Below are 25,069 nucleotides of genomic sequence, written 5' to 3' on the forward strand. Positions count from 1 at the left end.
TATACATAACGGGCATGCACACAAATACATATTTACACAATACAAGCAAATTATACAAACAAAAATTTGTTGAATGCCATTAAAGTATGCATAGAGGACGTGCATAGCTTGCTAACAGCTTAACTCACTGCTGTCAAGTCATGGTCAGCGTGGCGCATGTATATATGTATGCTTATGTTAATATATATATATATATATATATATATATATACATATGTATATATGGTATATAAATGTAGTCCTTTCAAAGAAATGTCGATCGCATTCATTTTGGCAGACAGAGCATGCTGCGTATGACTGTATATATAGAGGTGTTTGTGCCCCGGAGCGCACCTATGTATATATGTATGAGTGTAATGTGAATGGTACCGCCGCCCGTCTGACCAATTGTCTGTCTGTCTGTGTATGTGTGTAAAGGGTGACTGCGACTCAATGCTTTGCAACGTTCCGCGTCCAATGGCGCCCTGCTGGGGCATCTAAATCACTAAACATATGCATGTTTGAACTATATACCGGTATAAGCGTGTATGTGTGTTGGTGCTTTTTTGCACATTTTTCTGCTCACTGCATGCAACACAATTGTCATGTTGCACTGCCAGCTCATTCATGCGCACACTCGCGTCACTGCTCTGCTGCATTTATTTAAGTCGCGCCTCACTGAAAATAAAATTACAAAAAAAAAACTACGCAACACACACACACATACATGCCCACAACACACACACGCTCATAAAAAAATAAAAATAATATAACTATTTTGACAAGCAAAAATAAGCAAAAGACCTAAAGTAAATCTTGCGCCTTTTTATGCTGTGTAAATATGAATTTGGCACGAAAAAGCAAATGCCTCACGTCCAAAGGCAATTTTTTACATGTTAGCTGTTGTTGTTGCAATTCAATTCTTTTTTCGTAGTTTTTCTCGCTTGCGCTCGGACGTCGCTTTATTTACACACCAGACACGGGCAGCGGCACATATTCGTTTAACGCAAACATAGAAAATTGTGTATGTGTGTGTGTGTTTGCCTTAAAAAAATATGCAGTTGCATGTGTGTGTTTGTGTTTATGTGACATATAAAATCAGCTAGGATTTTGTGTGCGAAGCGTGACGCTGCATTTCAACAACATTTCAATGGACCCAACAGTCTGTCTGCCGTTTGAATTTTTGTTGTTATAGTTGTTGTTTTTGTGCCACAGAGTGGTAATTCAATTCACGCGTGGGAGATCGCCGCGTAAATTTTTCAGCGAAAGCAAGAGCTTAAAACGTATTAATTTCGCTGTTGCACTTATTGATATTTTAAATTGGAAGATTGGAAAAAAATGGTTGAATGAAATATTTTGCTTGCCCCGTCGCTGATTTCGCACTTGCACAATAATACATGTTTAAAAAGAAGCAAAAAATATTGTATAGGGATTTTAGTAAGTAGTGTTAATAAGGCGAGGAATAATTCTTTATTTTTGGTTAATTGCTGGAAAATTAGCGTTTAAGTGAAATGTTAAGTATTACGTTTAAGCCCCTCCTACAGCAAGGTAAAACGTTAACCGACGCTCTTCACGGCTGAATTTTGTAAGCACAAAAGGGTATAATACCCTTTACATATACAAAGGCCCCTTACAAGAACTTGATTCCGAACGTTCAATTTGTATGGCAGCTATATGCTATACTTGCGCGATCTTAGTAATTTCTTCGAAGATTGTGGTGATCGCTTATATAATAAACTGTGTCAAGTTTCGTGCAGGTAGCTCATGAAAACAAAAAGTTTGCTATACAAGAACTTGATTTTGATCGTTCAATTTATATGGGAGCTACGTCCTATAGTGGTTCCAACAAATAAGCATAAATATTTTTAGAGAGAAAATAACGTGCGCAAAATTTCAGATTAATGTCTTAAAAACTTAGCGCCAAATTCGTTTATATACAGACGGACATGGCGCCTGCTCATGGCATAACAACCGAAATGTAAGCGCATCCTAGATGTATGCCACGTTTCTCCTTTGCGGCAAATAATGCGTTGATTTTGGATTGTACATTCAACCTCACCTTCTTGAACTAATTTTGTTGCACATTCGATGTTGTTTCATTGTATGCCTGTAAAAGTATGTAAACGTTTAATATTAATCGCCTTTTATAAAGAATGTTTTGAAAGACGTTTCTAACGCACATCGCTTTTCTAATAATATTTTAAAAATTTTCGAAACAGTCCGTTCTTCGCGTTTTTAGAAGTATGCTCTGCGTTTCAAACAGTATCAGTAGATTCTGCTCTTGTAATCGCGACATTACACTCACTAAATCTTTTAGTCAAAGAGACTAAGAAACATGTAAAGGATTTACTACATAAAACATTATAAGAAAATACTCATTCAGAGATGGAGAAGACGCGGCAAAAGCGAGAGGAAATCGGTCGAAATTCCAACTGATCCTCAACATGATGGCTAAAAAGACTACACAGCAAAGAAAATTTTTACTTAATTCAAATTCTCACAGGACGAGAGTGATGACATATGTGACAGTCTCAGAGAAAACACCATCGACGTAGAGCACCATGTAGAGCAGTCCACAATACGAGTATGAAAGGTGATAATTAACAAATATAGTGCCTATCCTGGAAAACTTAGTAGATCAGATGGTTGAAACAAAAGAGAAGTACAATACGGTCTGCGAAATAGCATGTCATTAAGCCTAGAGCTTACGGAGAGCGTTTGGCGCCAATCAATGAACAAGGCTAGTTTTGTGACTAACAGAAGTGATGCCAGGTTAATGCATCTCGTTACTGAATGCATTCAGATTATTACTTATTACTTTAGTATGAGCGTTGTTCAATTACCCTCACGACGTAATACTTGACGGTGGCATCGAAAGGATCGATACACGACAGTAGGAGACTAAGCTCCGATTAAAGTTCCACCTTGACGTAAGGTACAGGCTTTCGATGATTCCACCTCGTAAAAAAATCTATTTTGTTTGAGCCAAAGGATTTTGACCTTGTAACTATAATATTTTCCATTTAGTGTAATCATGAATTTTTGATTTCGATTTCACTCACTTATTTTAGTTAGATGGTTGGAACTTCAAATAATTCACTATAAAATCTCATACATTTTCCATTTTATCACGATCGCTCAATAGGGAATACTGATAATGTACGAGCATCAGAAAATAACAAATCTAACGGTACTTTTAAGGATTAAAACCGCTTGACAATATTGAACAATTGTAGTTGCAATGTGTTTGCGGTAATTCTGTGAAAAAATAAGATATATATATTTCTTTGCAGATACCGCCATGTCAGGTTAGTAATTCTTGCTGCTACAATTCAACATAATTACGGCAATAACTATTCTAAAGAAAACAATTTTCAAAGAATGTTCCCAAAAAAGGCAATGAAATGTGTTTCTCTGGATATAATTCTGACCCACTCAAAAAAGTGGCTTTGCTTTGGATCTGGAAAATTCTCAATCGCTAATAAACGGAATGAACACTTTAAGTATTTATGAGCTTCTTTTCATCACAGCACATCTTAAAGCAAGTACCTGGTAAATGCAATTTTTTTCTGACCAAAATATGTCAATTATGCATTTTGGATAAACTTTTATGAGGCCCTAGTGCTACAAGTAATAACCACACAGACAAAATACTTCATAAAACGATCCTACAAAAAATGATCTCAATTCTTAAGCTGCTTTTGCAGGATTCTAAGTGACTACTCTCTTTACGCCTGTCATCTGTTCATCAACATCATCTGGCTCTCTCAACAAGTAGAAGGAAAAATTATTGAACCAGTTAGATTATACCTTTGCTTCGGCAGTCTAATTAAGGGTCACACCTAGTTTTACAGACCAAAAACAAGCCTTTTTGTGATTTAAAAAAACCACTCTGTCAATTATTTTCAAATTTAAAGGGTATATTTATATATATCTTGAGAATGCACAGTAAAATTTTGGAAGAAAATTAGTAAGTTTTTTCCATTAACATCCGATTTGCAACGGCGTTAAAAACAGGTCCTCCATTGCAGCAATGATACCGGAGTTCTCCGTGAATGAAACATAAACAGTTATTCTCTACTTGAAGATAATTTCCATACAATGAGCTACGGTCAAATACTAGAAATTGAGAAAATGGCGGCTCTTTTACAAAAAGTTGAATTTTAATGAAAGTTTTGGTCGATTTTGGACTTTCAAAATTCGATATTTGATCAGATCAAATACTATATTTTTGTAGAATATTTTTGTAATAACTCCTTTCTTGCGCCATCTATCGAAATATTTCGTTCGATTATTTGTTTAAAGTACTTACTAATATACGTTGTAAAGCTCACCTAAATTGGATCATAAATAAAATTTTAGGCATCATGATACTGGCTTCGCCTCATGCGCTTTGATTAGAATAAACTTTTCCAAAATCTACTACAGGCAATAAATTGATAAAATTTACTCAAAGGAATCATTAATTTTAATAAATTATTAGATGCCTCCGCATAGCACAGCAAAGGTATTGTGGTGCCATAGTTAGATGAGTATTTTAAAACTGTACGACTATACGTGAAAATGCATAAAAATAGCTGGTTTAAATCAGTTACTTATGCTAATATATGTATTATATTATTTTTATATGATATAAAGATCGTGAATATACTCCCTAAAAAAATTAATATTAATAGTTGATAAAATATTTATTATTCGACAATACAAGTTTAACGCTCCACATTCTTATTAGGTTCAATGATTTTATTCATGAAGCAATAAATTTCCACATAAATATGTTGCCACATTTCAACCACAAAATGCACTAACGCGAGTTTATAACGATAACTGTAATTTAATCGCTTAAAAGCGAAAGCGGAAAATAGCAATAGAAACAGAAGTGGCAAACGGAAGTGAAAGCGGAAATAGTGTCAGCATTACTGTCGCGACCGCCGCATATTTCAGCCCATAAAGATAACGAGCACACAAACAAGCACGTAGCATACAGATACCTCTAGAAATATGTGATATATATATAAGCGCATTTGCACACAAGTGGTTGAGCATTTAGACATTCTTAAAGCACCCTGCTGGAAAATCGCTAAGCGAAGAAGACTTTGATATGAAAAGAACTTAAAAAGTATGAAACTACAATATTTTGTTAGATAAAAAAATTGGTAAATTTTTTCTCAAAAACTATACTTTTTTTTCAAAACATTTCTTTACATATTATGCGTTTAAAAATTCTTCATAGAGCCTGCTTGGCTTTAGCAAAACAGAAAATGGTCTGTCATCAAACTTGCTTGCTGTTTTAACCGCGTCATCCCTTTGAAGAATTTTTAACCGCATAATCATATACATATGTATAAAGAAATGTACTCAAACAAATTTTAGTTTCTGACAAAAAGTTTTGCGATCAGTCAAGATTAACTTGCCTTAAATCCAAAGAGATTTTTTCAAATAAATATATTTCAAGTATTTTAACACAGAAAAGCCCATGAAAATAGACTTTTTTTATAAAATTCAAAACAAAAAATTTTTTCTAAAAATTTTCAATAAAAAAAAAATGGCTGAGATTTAAAGGTGTTATAAATTTTTATAAAAAACTTGGATTTTGACGCAATCTATAATAATAATAATAATAAACCCAACGATTACCCTCCTCCCGCCCAACCGACGGGAATGTAGATAGGTATGATCTTACACGAACTACCTTTGAACATATAACTCATGTAAAGATGGGCATGAAAATGGCTTTTTATTGTTTGCTACTTAAGCACTTCTTAAGACTACCCTTAACAACTAGCGGATAAAACCAAATAAAGATGTAGAAAGTATTCTGTAGGAATTTGATTACCATTTTCAGTTCATAACTCAGAAAATTTTTTCAAAATTTAAGACGAAAACTTTGGAGAGTAGCGAATCGAATACACAATTAGCATAAATTAAAGTTAGTGACATAGCAAAAAAAAAAAAGGATAAGTAGAGACCACTTTAATGTGGAAAACTCTGTTCTTATACTCAAAAGCTTTATTTATGGTACAATCTGAAAACTCACTCAGGATAAATTTTAATGATAAGAGTTGGTATACAACCAATTTTTACTGTTAAATGCATTCCAACTACACATTATTCCTTAATTTCGCTAACTTTACACAGAAATATTTAAATCTTTTTCTTAATTTTCACCACAAAACCACTGTTTACTAGTTACGTTTATGTGTTAGCACAAACGTATCTTTAGCGATGCATACTTTTAGGCTTCCTCTAAGTTTGACCCATCACTAAATCATACACGCTAGAGCTTATCTACACCTAGCTTTCCTTTTCTGTTTCATGTTAGTTTTGTTTCTTGAACGTTTATCGAGCTTTGGACAACAATAGCAATATGTAGAAAGAAATGAGCTCCTTCCCCCTAGTTTAACAGCATTTTTTTTACCCACAATAGATAGTAGACGTTAAGGCGCAACAGCGCCTAACCTTAACTGTAGACAAGTTATAAACAACATACATTTGTTGTCATCCACTCGCCAGTGCTTCCAGTGCTTCGGAAAAGGACCAACGCATCCCTTGCCTGACGTCGTGTATGTGTGTACAGTGAAAAAAGGTTGTAGGTCCCTTACTGTTATGCTGTTTATCAGCTATTAAATGTGCCCTTGTGGGATCGTATGTGCAGTCTTTATTTGTTTATGTGTTGCTTGCACAAATATTTTTGTCAGTATGCTTGTGGAATGTCCTTTTTTTTTGTTGCTTACTTGTCCTTATTTGGTCTTCTTTCGTCGTTTATACGTTTGGTATTTTTATGACAAGGTGGTCGGAAATTTCATACTTTATTTTGTTATCTTCATTTTTTCCATACTTTCGCTTGAGCAATCTGCGTTGCGTCTATCTCCTATTTGTTATTTGTTATTGCTACTTTTGTTTATCCATCTCCATTTTATTATTGCCTTTATTTATATTTACGCATATAATCGCTCCACTTAGCCGCATCCTACACCGGATATAAATATTATGTTATCGTTTTTATGGTCCACTTTTATTAAGGCAATCAGTCATCACAGATTGTTTGGCATTATTTAAATATGGTAAATTCGAAAGTGAAGGAAGCTCAGAGAGCATAAGATGTGCCACTCGTGTTGGCAGGCATAAAGCCGAATTTCTGTTTCCTCAATAAAACAGTTAAATGTGTTTTGCAATCAACGTTTTTTTTAGGCCTCATTAACTTTCTTTTTGTCTCGTATTCGATATATCATCAGAGATCATGCAATTTGTCAACGACTTTAAGCTTGTTGACCCGAAAAAGTAATAATACATTTTTTAAAAGCTCTTTCAGAAGCTCCGAAATTGTTAATGGTCAAGAAATTTGGAATTTAAAGTTGTATGGGTTTAAGTAAATTATTTTAATGATAGTGACTTCGTGTACGTGTGTGTTTAATTGAGTTAATTGAGCGGATTAAAGACTCTTGCTATGGCTGGGAATAGTATTTATTACAAAGTCTCTGCGACTCTTTTTTTCTACAGAAGGAATAATAAGAACTTTACACGCTCTTGTACCATGTTATCAAATTTGACTCGGAGTGGTCCCTATAAACTGTGCGCGCAAGCCGAAACTTGAAAAAAAATTTTGATTTCTTGTTACCCATTTTCTTATGTAGCTATACCGAATATATAGACTTCCATCTCCTCCTCTGAGTTTCAATTATATTGGTATCGGTTAATAATAATAAAGTCTTAATAATATTGTGTCCTATAAATTCCCGTTATGCTTCTTAATGTTATTTATCAATATCTAAGTACTTCGCTCTTAGTTAGAAGTTTGAGCCCAACTTCTCTCATAGAAATTTTTCTAAATCAAAATTAATTAAATTCAACAGAGGTGGGTGATTACTAAGAAAGCCCTGGATCTTGAGGAAACCTTAGACAGTATTCAGGAAGTTCTCCTTGTTCGGCGTTATTTCCGAGGGTTGTCCTTAATTGACTAGCCATTTCAAAACATTACAGCCGGATACATTCAAAATCAGGGAAATTGTGTTCCATATAAATTGAATCCAAGGGGCTTTAAAGGACGATTTTGCATGTCAGAAATTATGCTTGAACGCTACAAAAAAAAATAATTTTCACACTGGCTTGTGACTGGCGCTAAAAAATGTTCGTTATGACAACCCTAAATGCAAGAAATTATATGAGAAACCTAGTCAGCCAGCCAAATCAATGGTAAAGCCTAATATACATTACGGCAAGGTAATGCCCGCTATTTGGTGGGATCAGAAAACCAAGCTGCATTACGAGCTTCTAAAATCGGTATTTTGGACTTCTAATGGGAAGGCTAGCGACAACAACTCATCAAATTGTCTTGTTGCAAGACGGGTTAAAAACTATTTGAAAAGCAGCGGCTGGGAAGTTTTGGCTCACTCGCCATATAGCACAGATCTTCTTCCTTCTGACTATCATTTGTTCCGCTTTCACTGGTATACGGTTCACATCAGAACTGGGTAACAAAAATTAATTTCATTCTTGGTCACCAAGCCGACGCAGTTCTTTTGGGATGGAATTCACAAATCGCCAGCAAGGAAAATTTTATAGCTTCATACACACTACTTTGAATAATACTATTGCGCATATTTTTTATTGAATAAACGTTCGCATTTTGATCGAAGTATTAGAAATATATCTTCCGTTAATTAAGACAACATTTTTTAGATATTTCATTGTAGCTTTGTAATTCTGAAAAAAAATTAATATCCATTTACATACATATATCTCCTGTGTAATTCATTCAAGTTTAAATTTTCAAATCACACTCTCTCCTCCTTATCAGTTTTGCGCAAAAAGCTTGCCAACTATTTAACTGCTAACATTTATGTACCTCGACCACAGTGACGTGACAGGAATACAAACATTCCCGTGTCGCTTGCTTGACTAGGAATTGCCCACAAAATTCATAAATAAAATACACATATTTTCAGAGAAAATTGACAAGAGCATGCATAGCTCTGCTGCATATATATTGTATGTATATCTACAAGTATTTGTAGGTGTCTGTGTGTGTCGCAGGTGTTGTAATATGAAGTGTGAAAGTTAGCATAGTTTTGCAGTCGATTCAGCTAAGCAGCCATACGCTTAGAGTTACAAAAATATTTACTTATTTGAGTTTCTACGCTTTCACAACAAACTCAGAAACTACAAATTTACACTCGTCACTCGACTCACGTAAGCCGTTTGCGGGAATTTTCCAATTTCACAATGGTTCGCCTCCCTCAAATTGCTATAAACTATTTCAACAATTCCTCAATTTACCTACAACTTGGCCACACAGTTGCCAAAACGCTTTTCACAGACTTGGATTGACTGTCGGCTTTGCAATTTTCTGCCTAAAAGTTAGACCAACTCAAGCGTGGAATCACTGGTTGAATGTTTGCTTACTGTGTTTGTTTTTAGTGAGCTTTGGCTTACTGAGAATATGTTTCAGGCAATATTCGATTTCTGAAAATAGATTCGAAAACATTTTAACATTTGCAATTTATTTTGTAGAGCAACTTACAGACTTTTGCTTTCTCAATACATGGTATATTAAAAGTGCAAAACTTGCTACGATCAACAATCTTCAGTTCGCAATATTCGCTCCAAGCTGACTAAAGATATTACCAACGATGTACCCGACTTTTGATTTCTCCCGACTATATCTTTACGGTCATTGAGAAGAAGTGTCAAAGCATTTACTCTTTGCATGATGTTAACACTCTTAAAGAAAACACGTTGAACAAGACACGTTCTTTTCACATCTGTCCAAAATGAAAAGCATTTACTATGGACACTGCAAGGGTACAGTTTGTTGTTTCTTCAGCTGTGGTTGTTGTCGGAAGACCCGAAGGTTATATATGTAGTTTCGGACGTTGTAACGAAAAAACTTAAAACTAATTAAAATCTTATTGGGTAATGGTTTGAGAAGGTTTATTAAAAAAGGGATAGCAAAGATATCGAAAAGTAGTCCGGCGCAACGAAATGTGGAAGACCCAGAAGTAAACGTCAAAGACCTTATAAAATATATATATAATGCTCAGCATGATTCAGCTCAAGTCGATTTATCTATATCCGCTGGTCAGTGGCTCGACCCAATTATGAAGCTTAAACCAGACTGAAGGATAGCGGAATCTAACTTTCAGACGGTTGAAACATTTTGAGGAATATTCAAGTCTACCCGGAGCTCTCAAGCTTTGAAATAGTTTTCCTTATGCAAAAGTTAATTCTACATTCGAACCCATAACACTGGCTTTCATGCTGAAAATAACTCATCGCTGACATTCTGGCTGAAGGAGATACAAAATAGTTATTCAATGCAGAATAAAAAGAGGGTGGTGCTTACCATGGAACTACTGACTATTTCAACATAACTTTGGGATAATATTTAAGGTGGTCAAAACAAAAACTGCTTTAGTTTAATGGTAAAGTCAGCATAGGTTACTCACTCAGTTAGTGAATGAGTACAATGGAGATAATGAAGATAGATTACTATCTAAGCGCCACATCACAAACGTCCATTTTCGAGAAAATTGGTTGTTGAGATGTAAGAGAATCAGTTGTTAGTAGTAGTATTTTCAAACTCCTTTTTCAATCCGCTATTCTAGCTAGATAAACCACTTCGTTTCCTTCTCATATGACGCTAAAGTGTTCTTACTAATTTTCGGGCTTATCTGAACGTCTCGGAGATGCTGAAGAAAAGCCTTTTCTGGACAAAAATATGCTCCGAGATTTGAAAAAAAATCGTTTGTGACTTTTTTCCTCATTTTTGAATGGAAATAATGAGGCATCGACTAGTAGTTACGCTCTCTACAGTTGCGCTATCCGGTCAATATGAGCTCCGTGTATGACAATTAAAATAAAATAGCAGCTTTTGTGGAAGGTTTGTTGATCAAAAATTTTTATGTTGTATACTAGTATAATTTTATACAGTAATGTAAATGTAGTATATTTTTATAAAAAAGTTGCAAATAAGTATACTGAGCTTATTGACATTAAAGAGTTGGTAAAATCGAAGAATAATTTTACATAATATAAATAAATGTGTTAAAATTTCCGTTAGTTTTGAATTATCTTATTATTTCCTTTTTGTGAATTACTTGCCAGTAATGAGAACAATAAGTGAAAAAGTTTTGTTTTTAATTTTCGCAAATCCCAAAGCTTCTACGATATTTTCCAAAAAAATATGAAATCTTTTGTATTCTCCATTATTACTACTTTCTCAGTGGTTTCGCATTCACGTACTCGCTCGTTGCCAGTTACTCGTGCGCTTGCAACTTCACAGCTTTTCTCCTCCAACACACGAGCGATAAAAATGAGAAATTAAGGTTGTGCTAAGCAAGCAACAAAAGTTTTCGTCTTCATTCCAGCGGCGCAAAACTTCAAACAAAGAAAAAGTATGAGCGCCGAGAGCAACTGGGGTCAAGTGTGTGGAATAATAGTTGGTTAGCTTTATGAAGTTATATTTTCACAGGGGTATATGCATAGCATTATTATGTGGGTTATATTTTATCTAGATGTATTTTATTTATTTATTTTACTTGGAGAAAGAAGAAGCATAGTTGTGCTGTTCTCCAACCCAGAGCTACATTTAGTATTAAGTATAGCTGTATTTGTAAAACAAACAGAAGTCGTGGCATTTGATTTTTTAAAAAAAGGAAAGACCTACTGATTGTCAACCCAAGAAACTGCGTCTAAATGTCATACCTTTATTTGGACCATTTAGCAGTCTAAATTTACTGTCGAGGACATATCCAACTCTGCATAAATTTCATTTTTAATACCATCATTTTTTAAAATTTGCGATACTCAAAAAAAGTAATATATGCCACGACGCCTAAACGCCCTCGTTCTGAAAAAAAAAATTTAGTTCTAAAACTATATTGCTTCTGACAATTACCCAATTAGATGACGGTTATGAGCTTAAGAAATATTCTGCAAAGTCCCCCCAAAGTAACCCCCCAGTCTGAAGCTTCTTCAAATCAGCAGATCGGCAAAAAATATTGCATACAAAAGTTTCACCGACTTACGGTTATTCCCATAGCCATATGGTGTTCGACAGTTAAAGCACATTTAAATAACTTTGGGAACACACTTATATTATTTTTAATGGAAACAACACTTTAGGCATTCAAGGACAGATTTAAAGCCCTTTTCCATCCAAATTTATAGAGAAACAAAAGGAATGAGTATGATGATTAGGGTTAGATATTTTCTGGTCATAAGAGGATTCGCTCATAACTACCATATATCAATATCTGCTGCATAAATGTGTGGCGGCGCGTCAATACTGGATGTGGCAATAGGATTGTTATATGCATTCCGTTGTCGTTCGATGGATAGTTAGACTATGGTGTTAACATAAATGGCGGTCCGTAAATTGAATTACAACACTATGAAGTCCGAATGAATGCGGTCGCTTTTCTGAAAGTATTAAATTTGATTTTGATGTAAAAATTATTCTATATGATTTGAATGGCTTCGGCCATAGGTCGACTCTGTTGGTTCGATATAGAAAGTTATGTTATTCTTAATTTTTTTTGTCAGTGTAAAATTTACAACTACAAATTTACAAATAATTAAAATTGTAAAAATGTTTAATGAAAAGAATAAATTGTATGAAAGCCAGCAAAAGCTAAGCTCAAATATTCCTAGAAAAATGTGCAAAAAATTTGCTAAAGCTCTAACAAATTTACGTATTATTTTGTAATATTTTAAAAGTTTTATTTTTTGGCTAAAACGCCAGTTCATTTGCCACCGCCCATGGATGTGAGAGAATAAAACGATAAGCGTTGCTTTGATCCAACAACATCGCATACTGAAACACTGGCAGGCACATATAGTATATATACTTACAGACTTACATACTTTGTATCTACCCTGCAGTCAAATCGGCTGGTTATAAATCGCTTTACCACTAGTACGAAATCCAACTGGTCAGCTGGTTGTCTTCTTTTCATACAGAAAATTATTAGTATTTTTGCGGGTTTATGCGCTAAAAGAACATAATTATCATACCAGTCTAGCAGTGGTACAGTACTAGCTAAAGGAAAGACGACGCAGTTTCCTTTTAGGTTATGGGGCAAACGAAATAAAATAAAAATTGGAAAGTCGTTAATTTATTTGTATAAACATATTTTCTGATCGCCTTGGACTTTAGGTAGAATTTCGATTTGAAAACTGTTACTTTTCCTGACTATGTTGATGGCTAACTGAAACGTAGGTATTGTGAAAAAAATCAACTAACTCTAAAGAGGTACACATATAATCTAATGTTATGGCCAAGATTTCCGCTTTATTATAAAGATAAATGTTTGCCATTATGTTTTAGAAATGAGTTCGGGTAAGTGACCGCCGCAGCTGGTTCGAATCAATTCTAGCCGAGAGACCTAATTTTCGACCACTTTTTGCACCAACTGGGGCCGCATGTCAGCAGTAATGCGCCGAATATTCACTTCCACGGAGTCAATCGTCCAGCGCACTGAATGGCGTCACTGAAGACCAAGATGATTATCCACTAGAATAAACGTGGTGCGAGACCGTTCCATATTTGCTCGAACTACTGACTCTGCTGGGCAACTAAGCATAAATCATATAACAGCTGTCAAAAAGACCAGTTCCGAGATATGTATTGCCTTATTGAAAACTACACGTCTAAAAAAACATTTATTTATGTAAATAAAGACTAAATCCATCAGAGTTAGGTTATTTCGCATGGTACTCTGAAAAATAGGTTCTTAGAAACCATTAAGAAAGACTTTCCAAGTATGAACTCTTAATTGTAACGGGAACAGCTTTACACATAACTATTTTTTCCTTATTATCAGATAGAAAATTTCAAATCTCACTTAAACTACTTAAAAAAATATCTCGGTTTTTAGATTTTGTAGGAAATTTAATGGTCCTAAACGTTTAAAAGATATTAACGGTTAAATTTTGATAATTTTCAGGCGAATTTTGTTTTTTTCTTATAAATTTTATAGTCTTGTAGAAAATTTACTGCTCTACAAAATGGTCTTTCATAATTTTTGATTAAGCTAAGTATATACGAAAAATATATTGCATATCATATATACATATGTATACTCACTAACCATGATGTTATTAGAAAACTTTCTAAATCCGAAAAAGATTGAGCTTGCAAGAAGAATTTTTAATTCTCTTCATGGCAATATCTTTAAACACTTCTTATTTGTACGCTGAAGATTTTATGAGTTCAATTAGTTTTTGTGACTATTACATACGATACATACATCTGAAGTTTTCGGATTCGCCAACGAGTCTCAAATTATCTTCATATGAAGGTTCTTAGTAAAATTAGGTTTTAGCAATCCTCTTAATATCTTCTCAGCATCTATTCACTCGATGTAGTTGAACAGTATTGATTGCTGGGTTGGAGTAAAAAAATATTTACACACACTGCAGTCAATTTCATGTAGTTCCATACTCTTGGTAATTGCACCGTTACACACGTACACGTACAATTTTTTTTAAAATAAAACTAGCAATTTAACTGGCAGCGCCAGCATCAAAGTGCAACAAATAGCAGAACAATATGAAGTATCAGCAGCAAATGCCGTGTGGAGCACCAGCAACCAGCAATTGTAGCATTTGTATTGCATTATATGTAACATGTTGCTACTGAATTTATGCTGTTGCCTGCGGCAATAACAACTAAAACGGTTCAACTGAAGCATAGTTTTTATGAATAGAACATGCAACGAGTTTAAACTGCAACGCGAGTTGGCGTACTTTTGCGTTCACATACGCATTTTCCTTCGGGGGTGGCGCTGAGGGCGACTATGAGTAAAAAATACATACTCGTATATACAGATATAGATTTGCTTGTGTAGCTTTAAAAAAGTATTGCTGGTGGAAAAATTGGTATAAAAATAATAGCTTGCTGAACCATACAATTATGTAGAACTGGCTCTCGGTAGAGCAGGTTAAATACACCGTATTGTTGCAGAAAACATTCTTCAAATAATTTTCAGAGTGTGGCCGTGTTGACAGTCCTTCGCCGGAAAAATATCTATAGGCATACGACTAGTCGAATTAATTCTGTAACAATTCTTTTCTCTCCCTTTGCAGATTTATCTTTTGCCTTTCATTATATAGATTAAACTAAAAACGTTAGATATATTATATATATATAAATGATCAGGATAACGAGACGAGCTAAATTTCGAGTGACTGTGCAAGCGATAACTTTAGAAAAAATTCAGATATGTTGACATAGTTTTGGACACATGTTCCTTGGTACCCAAGAAGGGTTGGTATTGCAGATGGATAGAACTGAACGATTACACGCCCATAAAATGCCATTAATCGAAAACATATGAGCTCCACAATATGATACAAGGCTGATATTTAGTAAAGGGCATCTATGTTTAACTTTTTTTGTTTTGAAAGTGAGCGTGGTCCCGCCTTTTAATAAGTTGAATGTACATGTCTCCTAAACTACTTGAGCTATTATAACCAAATTCGCTCAAGATAAATGTTTTTGCCATCTTAACTTACGCTATGAAAATGGGTGAATTCGGATTTTTAACCCAGTCCACTCCCCATTCAACGGTTTTTTTAAAAACTACTAAAAGTGCGGTAGCGTCTATAATTAAATGTTCCAGAGACATACAATTTTACACCCGATATAGTAAGGAAAAGGTTTTAACGGTATGAGAGTTGATGCAAAATTTGGACGATGGGCATGGTACCGCCCATATTTAAGTGAAAATCAATATCTCGAGATCTACTCGAACGATTTCAACCAAATTTGGAAAATAATATTAACACTACAGTGCAAAAATGGGCAAAATCAGATAAACATCACGCCTACTTCCCATATAACACAATTTCAAATTCTATCTTATCCTTTCACTTTCCAGTATACAAATTAAGACCCAATTAGTGTATCTGGATAAAACTAATCTTCTTTTGAGGTGTGCCATTTTATAACCAAAAATTGTCCAAGTCGGACCAAAACTGTTCAAACTCCCACATGCCGAACATGTGGACGTGACTTTCTACTGCGAACTTTTTACTGAAAATATCAGTTAACCTATCAGATTGAATTTTGAAAAAAATTGTCCCCGCTTTGATCCTTGCAAGAGTATAAAATGTTCGGTTTAACTCGAACTTAGCCTTTTCTTACTTGTTGCTACTCTAGCATATAGGTACATACCTTTATATATCATAAAATATATCAATGAAAATAAACGGAAAGTATAATGCCTTTGTCGTGGGTATATGTAAAATAATGAATTCGTAAAATAAACTTTTCCAGGCCTTGATTTTTTTCCGCTTGTATTTCTGGTTTTCATTGTTTTCATATCTGAAATTCGGGCCATTCGAATTACAAGTAGAAAGACTACTTAGTCTTTCTTAGTCTGCCTGTGGTAATCACGAGCTCAACGGTATACACTCCGTTGATTGATTATTCTACTACTACTAGCCGATGTGTATCGATTCGTTATCTGGTGGTGGCAACAGAAGAAGAACAGAGTTCCGATTACAAGAATATTGGTTGCAGATGAAATATCGTCGGCAAAATAGTTTTTAAGCCAAAAAGTAGACACAGTTCGTACATAGCATACTAAGACATAAAAAGTGATCTCATAAAACAAACTTATTAACCATTGATATACAAAATACCTTGCTTCAAGTTCCGAGCTTCAAGTTCCGAGGGGATTTGGCCACTTTTATTTATTAGGTATGTCTTTATTTAACAAAATGTGCCTTAATTTATGTGCACAAACGACCCAACTATTTGTTAAAAATCCATTGAAAAATCTCAAATTCCATAGCGAAAACTTTGAAGCAAAAAACCAACAAACACACAAAAATTCCAGTAACGCGACCGCTGCTGTGACAGGAAATAGTGTGGCAAGTAAGCAGCTGAACAGCCATGTAAGTAGCTGTTTCCTGCTGTGCCAGCAAGCCACTGTAGCTGCTGGCTCGGTTAGCAGGTAAAACTGGAAAGTGGCATGCAACATGCAGCACGTGGCAGCAATGTGGCAATTTCGCGCTTGAAGGCTGCTGATATGAAATATGCACTGCCAAAATATGAAGTATCGCCAACGATAGTTATGTACTTTGTATATATACGAAGTATGTACAAGGCAGCGTAAGGAAAATGAAGGGGGCAGCACATACGAAAATGTTTGTCAAAAAAAATATTAACTCTTTTCGCCATTGGAGATGGAGCGGCTGCAACTGCTGCGAGCATAGCGGCTCCTGCTGCTGTTGATGACAAGAAATCAGTTTTGACAGCAGTGACGCAGCCATATACCCGCACATTGCTGAAATTTACTACTCTGGTATCAGCAATGCCTTAGCCGGCATTTATTCCTTTGTATGCTGAAGCGTTGTCTCCAGGGCGCTCTATCGTTGCAACAGCTGTTGCCAACTGGTTTGGGTTGATATCCTGTTGTAGGAAAGCATGCATATTTCCTTCCTTCACTGCTGAGGTTACTCTGGTGGCAAGTGAGTCGACATTTTTCGGAGTTAAGTTATTTGGAAATTTTGTCGCTTTAAGTAAAAAAGTGACAGCCGACGACCCCAGTGGAAAGGGTTAAATAGAAAGCAAGCCTTTTGGGTGAAAATGAGAGACAGAGATGGTATGAAGATATATTATAGGCATCTGCTGATTCATAACGGAGAAAAATAATAAAGCGATGAAGGTGAATAAATAAAAATAATATTTGTATTAGTTTTATGCGAGAAAATAGATACTCACAGATATTGACTCACATTGTAAAAACTATCTTGCATACAAAACAGAAAAAATCTCGTCTTATTTTCATATTTCGCCCATAATAAGCTGAAGATGGGAAGGGGTGCTTGCAAGCAGGCTCTGGCATATTCTAAGAAAGCCTTTGAACGAAGCATCTGAAAAGCTCAAATTTTTTAGCCTAGCCAGGCCAACTTTCAAAGCAAGTTTAATATAAAAATTTTCTTAAATGTTTTCGAAAGTTGCTTTCCTCATTTTTCATGGTTAGAAAAGGGAAGGCAATATTGGGTATCGAAGTTAAGTTTAATTGCTTAGGATTTCGAAACTCCGTGGTATTGGGAAGAATCGGGAACTTGCTAAGTATCTTAGATTTTCCTTTAGTATACGAATGTTACAAAATTGACCGTTTTCTAGGGTTAATTTGCTTCTAATTTGTATTTGCATTTATCTTTTTAACATTTTTATGTTTTAAATGAAGGAGAAAATACTAATTGTTCTGGTTTGATGAAGAAGCAAAAGAAAATTTAGCTGATTTTAAGGTTTTAGTTTTCATATTAGTGCAAGAAAAGATGACACGTGGATAAAGAATATTTAAAAAAAGCTATAATAGTTGCGAAAATTGTACTTGTTTGAAAAATTTCATGCTAGGTCCTATATTTCATGTACTCATAGCGATATTTTAAAGATTTTTAGAGCAAACTTTATAAACTGGATAAAAGAGTTAGCAATAAATGAATTAAACAGTTCTAGCCGGATGGAATTTAACTAACTTTATTTTTAATTCAGTTTCCTTATTCCCTATTTAGTTTATATTCCAGTATTGTTTCCGAAACAGTCAAAAATTTCTGAAACATTCTGGCTATATCCTCTATCCCAGCAGCATGAATCCTAGAATGTTCAACGCCTTGAGTAAAAGCATTCTGTATAGCAGAAAACTTACTTACTCTGTATATTACGGAAAACTCTAAAACGTCATGTCACAACATCTGCGAATAATTGTAAAAAGTTATTGTAAATGTAGAGAAAGCACAAAGCTAATCATATTCAGAGAATACTTACATGTCTGCCTAAAAAGTTGAATTGAATCCACACGTTCTAGAGGTGGACCTAACCTTCAGATATGCGTATAAACTATACCATTGTGATACAATTGGTTCATGAGATACAAAGTTTAGAGTAATCTTGAGTCAGAAAAATCATCGATCTTGAGCCAGGAGAACCTCACCAATATTATATAGCGTTAGAGGAACTTTTAGAGAACAAATTCATTGAAATGGGATTCCAGAGCACATTTCTTTTTTATCAGAATAATGCGCCTTGTATCAAGTGGCCTCTACTCATACCTTGCTGAAACAAATTTAGTTACTATTAAGGGTTAGTTATTAAGGAACAGCTTTATTGTAAAGCATAATAAAAAATATTACATTAATCGTAACAAACAGTTGGAATATACATATATAGCATAAATTCGATATATCGTTATCGATTGTCACGACGTTGAATAATAAAATTTAGCTATACTCTGAACAGGGTATATTAATTTTTTTCATACTTTTAATACCCAAAAGGAAACGTCGGAGACCCTATAAAATATGTTTATAAATTATCAGCGTAACTAGTTGAGTCAATTTGGCCATGTCCTCTGAAAAGTTTTCCTCACAATTTGGCATGGATTATTATCCAAAAAATCTCTACAATCTCTGAACATATTGTTTAGATCGGACTACTTTAGTAGTAGCAGCTGACATTCAAACTGATCGATAAGATAAAGATCAAGATCTATTTATACCCTGAAAAGGGTATATTAAGTTCACACCCAGAAGGAAACGTCGGAGACCCTATAAAATATATACGTAAATGATCGGCATCATGAGCTGAGTTGATTTAGCCATGTCCTGTATATATGTATACAAACTAGTCCCTCAGTTTTTAAGCTATCGATCTGAAATTACGCACTTGTCCTTCTCTCACTAAGAAGTTGCTCATTTGTGGAAACGGCCAATATCGGACCACTATATCATATAGCTACCATACAAACTTAACAATCGGAATCAAGTGTTTGTATGGGAAACTTTTTCATTTAAAGAGGTATCTTCATGAAATTTGGCATGTATTATTATTTAAGGCAATATTGTGATCTCCGCAGAAATTGCATAGATCGGATGACTATAGCATATAGCTGTCATATTAACTGAACGATCGGAGTAAAGTGGTTGCGCGGAATCTGTGAAGGGTATTATAGCTTCGGTGCTGTCGGAGTTAACGTTTTATCTTTTCTTTGTAATGCTTTCAGCTGATCTAATACACAAATGAACAAACACCAAATACACTGTGTTTTCTCAAAATTTTCATTCTTACAAGGTTGAAGCTCACATTGTTTTATGCAGTACATATGTATGTATGTTATGGGTACATTCGAAAGTAATTAAATAGCATTATGTGAAATCTCGCTGGCATTTTTCTAATTTTGGGTCATGTCTCTAAATATTAGCCAAAATGTTGCTTCCTTCATATTTCATTTATAGCTGTTACCCGTAGAAAATTTTTAATGACACCAAAGCAAACTTAAGTGTCGCCAGGGCTTGCACTTCGGCGTGCACAATTCTTCAAAACTACACTGCGGCATTTTGGGTGGACCTTTGGTGCTCCACGTATACTATTTACTATTTACTTTGAGTATTTTTACGATCGTCGAAATTAGCTGCCCGCTGACAATCTAACAATACATAGCGCACAATATTATATACATACACACATATTGTCATATTTTACAACTTTGCCAACTAAGTTTTACGAACTATTGCATTATCTACTACGACTATATTTCGAAGACAACACGTACACACACACACGTGCAAATACAAAACTGCAGTAAAATTTTATTTATTTACATCGCTTCTCTTTCGCTTCTTCTACTTGCAGGCAAACACACGCGGGTGCAGGGCGCGCAGAAAATCGACGAAAATGGTAATTAAATGTAGAATAAGACGAAAAAGAACTGTAAATTTCTTTTTTCTTTTCATTAAGTAATAGCACATAGAGGAATGTCCACAAATGCAAGCATACTTTAAAATACTTACAGACCTCACCGAGGATACCTACGAGGTTCTGGTGTAGAAAGGGCTTGCAAAGATACTGTTTGCTATAGACAAATATACTGCAATGCAAGGAGTGAGCAAATCTTTAATTCTATTTGTCAGAGCAAAAGTAGCAGAATTGAGGGAGAACAAGTTGGCAAGGGACACAGTAGACAAAATAATGAAAAAAATTTAGCAAAGAAAACGAAATAAGCAAAAAGGAAGGTTTGAGATATTTTGCAGCGACAAGGATTTATGCGGGTTATGCAGCTCTAGAATGGGTGGGTAGGCTACATCGAGTATAAAGTGCTCCCACACTGGATATTTTCCGCTTTAATTGAAAATGCGCGTGTAATTGCAACTTTGTCGCATTAAATGTTGTGCAACAAAAGTTTACCAGTGCAATATTGTAATCGTAAAATCAGCAAGTTGACAAACATTTCTCTGCAATTACTGCTCTTAGGAAAGTTGCGTCTTTTGTCTGCCACAGTTGTGGGCGAGAGCGGTGTAAGCCCGGGGCGAATGGCTTTATGCAACAAAGTTTTGCTCGTAGCGGATTGTTGCAAATGATTGATGGCGAGTGGTTTGCAAATAAAGATAAAGCACATCAAATTGACATTTATGAATTTTTCCTTGAAAGAGTGAAGCGAAGTCTCCCGTTAGTGCTACACCCATAAGGTTTTAACTTGTTTTTCTTTTTTATTTTTAAAAAAGATAGGTTAAACTACAACTCTGACTGGTTTCTAAAAATATGTTATTCAATATGTACATTTGCTTTTGCAGATCCCACTGCGCCTGGCTTTCCGGAACCCATCAACAACGTGACAGTATCTGTGGGCAGAGATGCGCTACTGGCGTGCGTCGTTGATAATCTGAAGGGATATAAGGTAAATGACTTGGACTAGTGTGCAAATAATTATTGAAAGTATTATATATAAGAGCAGCTTGATTAAAAAAGTAATATAGACCTAACATGCTATTATATTAGAGGACTTTTAATTCAATAGGTCGCCGTGTATAAATCGAGAAAACACGAAAATAATAATCATAATATAATTCCACAATTTTTTAAATAGAAGTAGTGGATTTAAAATCAATACAGAATCGAAGCTTCTAACCGAAATTTCAGTAAACCATGAAACAAAAATCATTACAAATTACGAGTAAGGAAGGTCTAGGTCCGGGTGTAAAAAGCCTTAAAATTCAATATTTCTTATTTGACGAAACTGTAAATAGCTTATACTCGTATCATATTAACTCGTATTTTAGGTTACAGACTCACTAGATTTCATTACTATCGTTTGCTTCGTGTTTGAGATATACATACTGTATATGTTAGGGTGCTCTGAAAAATTGGTTGATAGACACCTCTTAGAAAGGCTCTACCAAGTATAAGCTCTTGATTGGAACGGAAAGGTCCACCGACCAACGGTTTTCTATTGTTTTCCTATAATCGGACAGAAAAATGCATATCTTGCTTCCTGTTACTTAAAAACATATTTCGTTTCGTGCTTTTTATAGGAAATTAAATGCTCTACAAAATGGTTTCTAACGGTTTTTACGTATACTTAACCGTTTAAAAGATATTAACGGTTGATATATGGGAGCTAGGGGAAGTATTCACCTGATTTGACCTATTTTCGACATAAGAATACAATATGTACGAAATTTTCGGACGAAAATCAGCTATATGCACTGAGTATAATCGGTATCTGTGGACTAGAAAAGTTATGGTCCGATTTGACTGTTTTTGAGCCAGAGGTGGTACACCTCAGGATAACTATTTTTACCAGGTTTTATTTAAATAACTTTATTGGTGCTTGGTTTTCATTCTATAAAATTAATAAATCAAATGGAAAGAATAACTTAGATATATAGAAAGTAGATGTGATTGTTGTCCGATTTTACGCATTTTAACACGCCATTGTTCAATTTTCACACCGGTTTCTAACCGGATGTAAAATTTAATGCCTCTATCTACTACGACTACTTCTTCTTCACCTGATCTCTATAAAGAAGTGGAGGTCTTCCTTTTACTCTGTTTCCACTAGCGGTTACGGAATCATATAATATAGCAGGACGGGAATGAGGAGAGACTTGTAAAGTTTGGTCTTTGTTCGTCGAGAGAGGACTTTACTATTTAATTGCCTACTTAGTCCAAAGTAATACCTGTTGGCAAAAGTATTCTGCGTTCGATTTCAGGGCTGACATTGTTGTTGGCGTTAATGCGGGTTAATAGTCGCTTTCTTGCAAAACTTTTACTCTAAATATATAATCAGGAGTACTCAGTACGAGAAATATTTGTTCATGTGTAAATATTGCATTATTTTCCTATATACTGCGTTTACACTAATTCTAATTCCCCCACTTACAAAGTTTTTGAACAACAACAATCCAGTTGCAACAATTTGTAGTGCCTCATTGAATGCATAAATTAGCAACTGTCGATTAAATGTTTTCAGCATAAGCGTAAGTGGGGGAGATAGTTGCTAATAGAGCGTATATACTAACATACTTATTGCATACATACCTACATACTATGTACAAAATATATGGTATGCAACATATATAAATTAAGTCTCACTAAGTGCACCAATTTTGTATGCGTAACATATATCGTGTGTGGGACGAATACGTGTGACAAACAGAATATTTAAATACATTTGCATTAGGGTGGGCTTCCAGTAAATATTGGGGTTGAAAATCAAAAACAAAATAGTCACAAAATATCACAAAAAGGCACTCTTTGTTTTGTTGCTTATCAGTATAAATATTTTTTGATTCAAATAGCCTTGGGACATTCATGGCTTTTAGCATACTAAGTCGTCCAGTCGCCATAAAAAATTTTATTATACTACAACCAAGCATCCAAAATATTGGATTTTAGGTTAGGTATTCAGTCTGATCGCAGCTATGGAGATCATATGTGGTCCCTTGTAGACTGATCCTTAGTGAGATCAAAATCGTTTAATATGAAATCGAAGTCCGCATATACTTGTATTTGCAACGTTCCTCTAACCTATCGCTAATTTGTATGAGTCGAACTATGGTATATAACTGTATTTGTTCGGTTTGCCAAGAGATGGCGCAACTTGATTATTATTCCATTGTTTCAATATTCCGAACATGTGTTGGAAAGCTACTGTCCTTTTCAGTATACATATGTCATTTATTTGAAGCGTTAACAACAATATTTTTTTCACTTAACGAATACTCTATATTTGGTGGGAACAGAAGGACACGCTGTATTATGAGTTTATCATTCCGGATAATTTCTTCAATGGGGAATGCTACCAATAAACAACACATCAAATTTAAACCGATTGCAAAAAAAATGCCTTGAATTTGCGACTACACATGAGACAATAATTTTCCACATAAGAACGCTCGCTTAATGTTGCAAGACCGGTTAAAAACTATTTGAAATACAGCGGCTGGGAAGTTTCGACTCACCCGCCTTATAGCTCAGACCTTGTTTCTTCTGACTGTCATTTGTTCCGCCTTTACTGGAATACGGTTTACATCAAAATGGGGTATCAAAAATTAGCTCAATTCATGCCGGCACAGTTCTTTAGGGATGGAAATCACAAATTGCGAGAAAAATGGGAAATGTAACAGCTTCAGACGGGTAAACTATGTAACCCGCATCCCATATATAAAGGCTAAACCTTTACCATTTGACTGTTGGGTCCTTGGATTCGGGTAATTGCATTATTGCCGATTTTGCTTCGGGGTGGAATTACCAAGCTCTTTTTTATTCATTTGTACACAACAATTCATAACTTCGGATGTGTTACCGTTGTATTGCACCAACGACTGCTGACAATCGTTACTCCGTTACTGGTTTTGGAAGATTGTCAGTTCCACGGCAAATACCTGCCTTTTATTTTTTGATCAGTGCAATTGTTATTCGTCGCTGGAACTCCAGGCTGGCATCATTATTGCTGTGGGTGGTGGTGACAAGATAAACAAAGTTCGTGGCTGCTTCGAAAATAAAGAACTCAATTACTAACTCATTCTTCTTAACGTTTCTTCTGGTAGCCCGCATGTATTTCATCTAACCCTCATTAACTGGCAGATCCAGTTTGGTAAATCTGCTCTCAGTAGCCGCAAAAGCTTTGAAGACATACTGGTGGTGGTCCAAGCTTGCTTGGTTCTGGTAGCGAGTATACAAAGTAAATTTACTGACTTGGCGAGGATCAACATAATCATTGCCTCTATTTAAGCAAAGTTGTCACGTAACCTCTACTTTTTAGTTCCTGAGTAGCTATTTCGGCATTCGCCGGTT

At 35.0% G+C, this 25,069-nt stretch overlaps 1 protein-coding gene across 1 annotated transcript in view; it reads left to right on the plus strand.

Moving 5' to 3' along the window:
- The window catches only part of DIP-kappa (Dpr-interacting protein kappa), a 173,175-nt gene that overhangs the window by 76,603 nt on the left and 71,503 nt on the right, over positions 1-25,069 (plus strand). Inside the window, exons 2-3 of the mRNA XM_070106893.1 lie at positions 20,627-20,671; positions 21,565-21,668. Of these exons, the coding sequence (XP_069962994.1) occupies positions 20,627-20,671; positions 21,565-21,668 (149 nt within the window). The remainder of the gene's footprint in view (positions 1-20,626; positions 20,672-21,564; positions 21,669-25,069) is intronic.

This window comes from Bactrocera oleae, chromosome 3 (genome assembly GCF_042242935.1).
Source record: "Bactrocera oleae isolate idBacOlea1 chromosome 3, idBacOlea1, whole genome shotgun sequence".
NCBI lineage: Eukaryota > Metazoa > Arthropoda > Insecta > Diptera > Tephritidae > Bactrocera > Bactrocera oleae.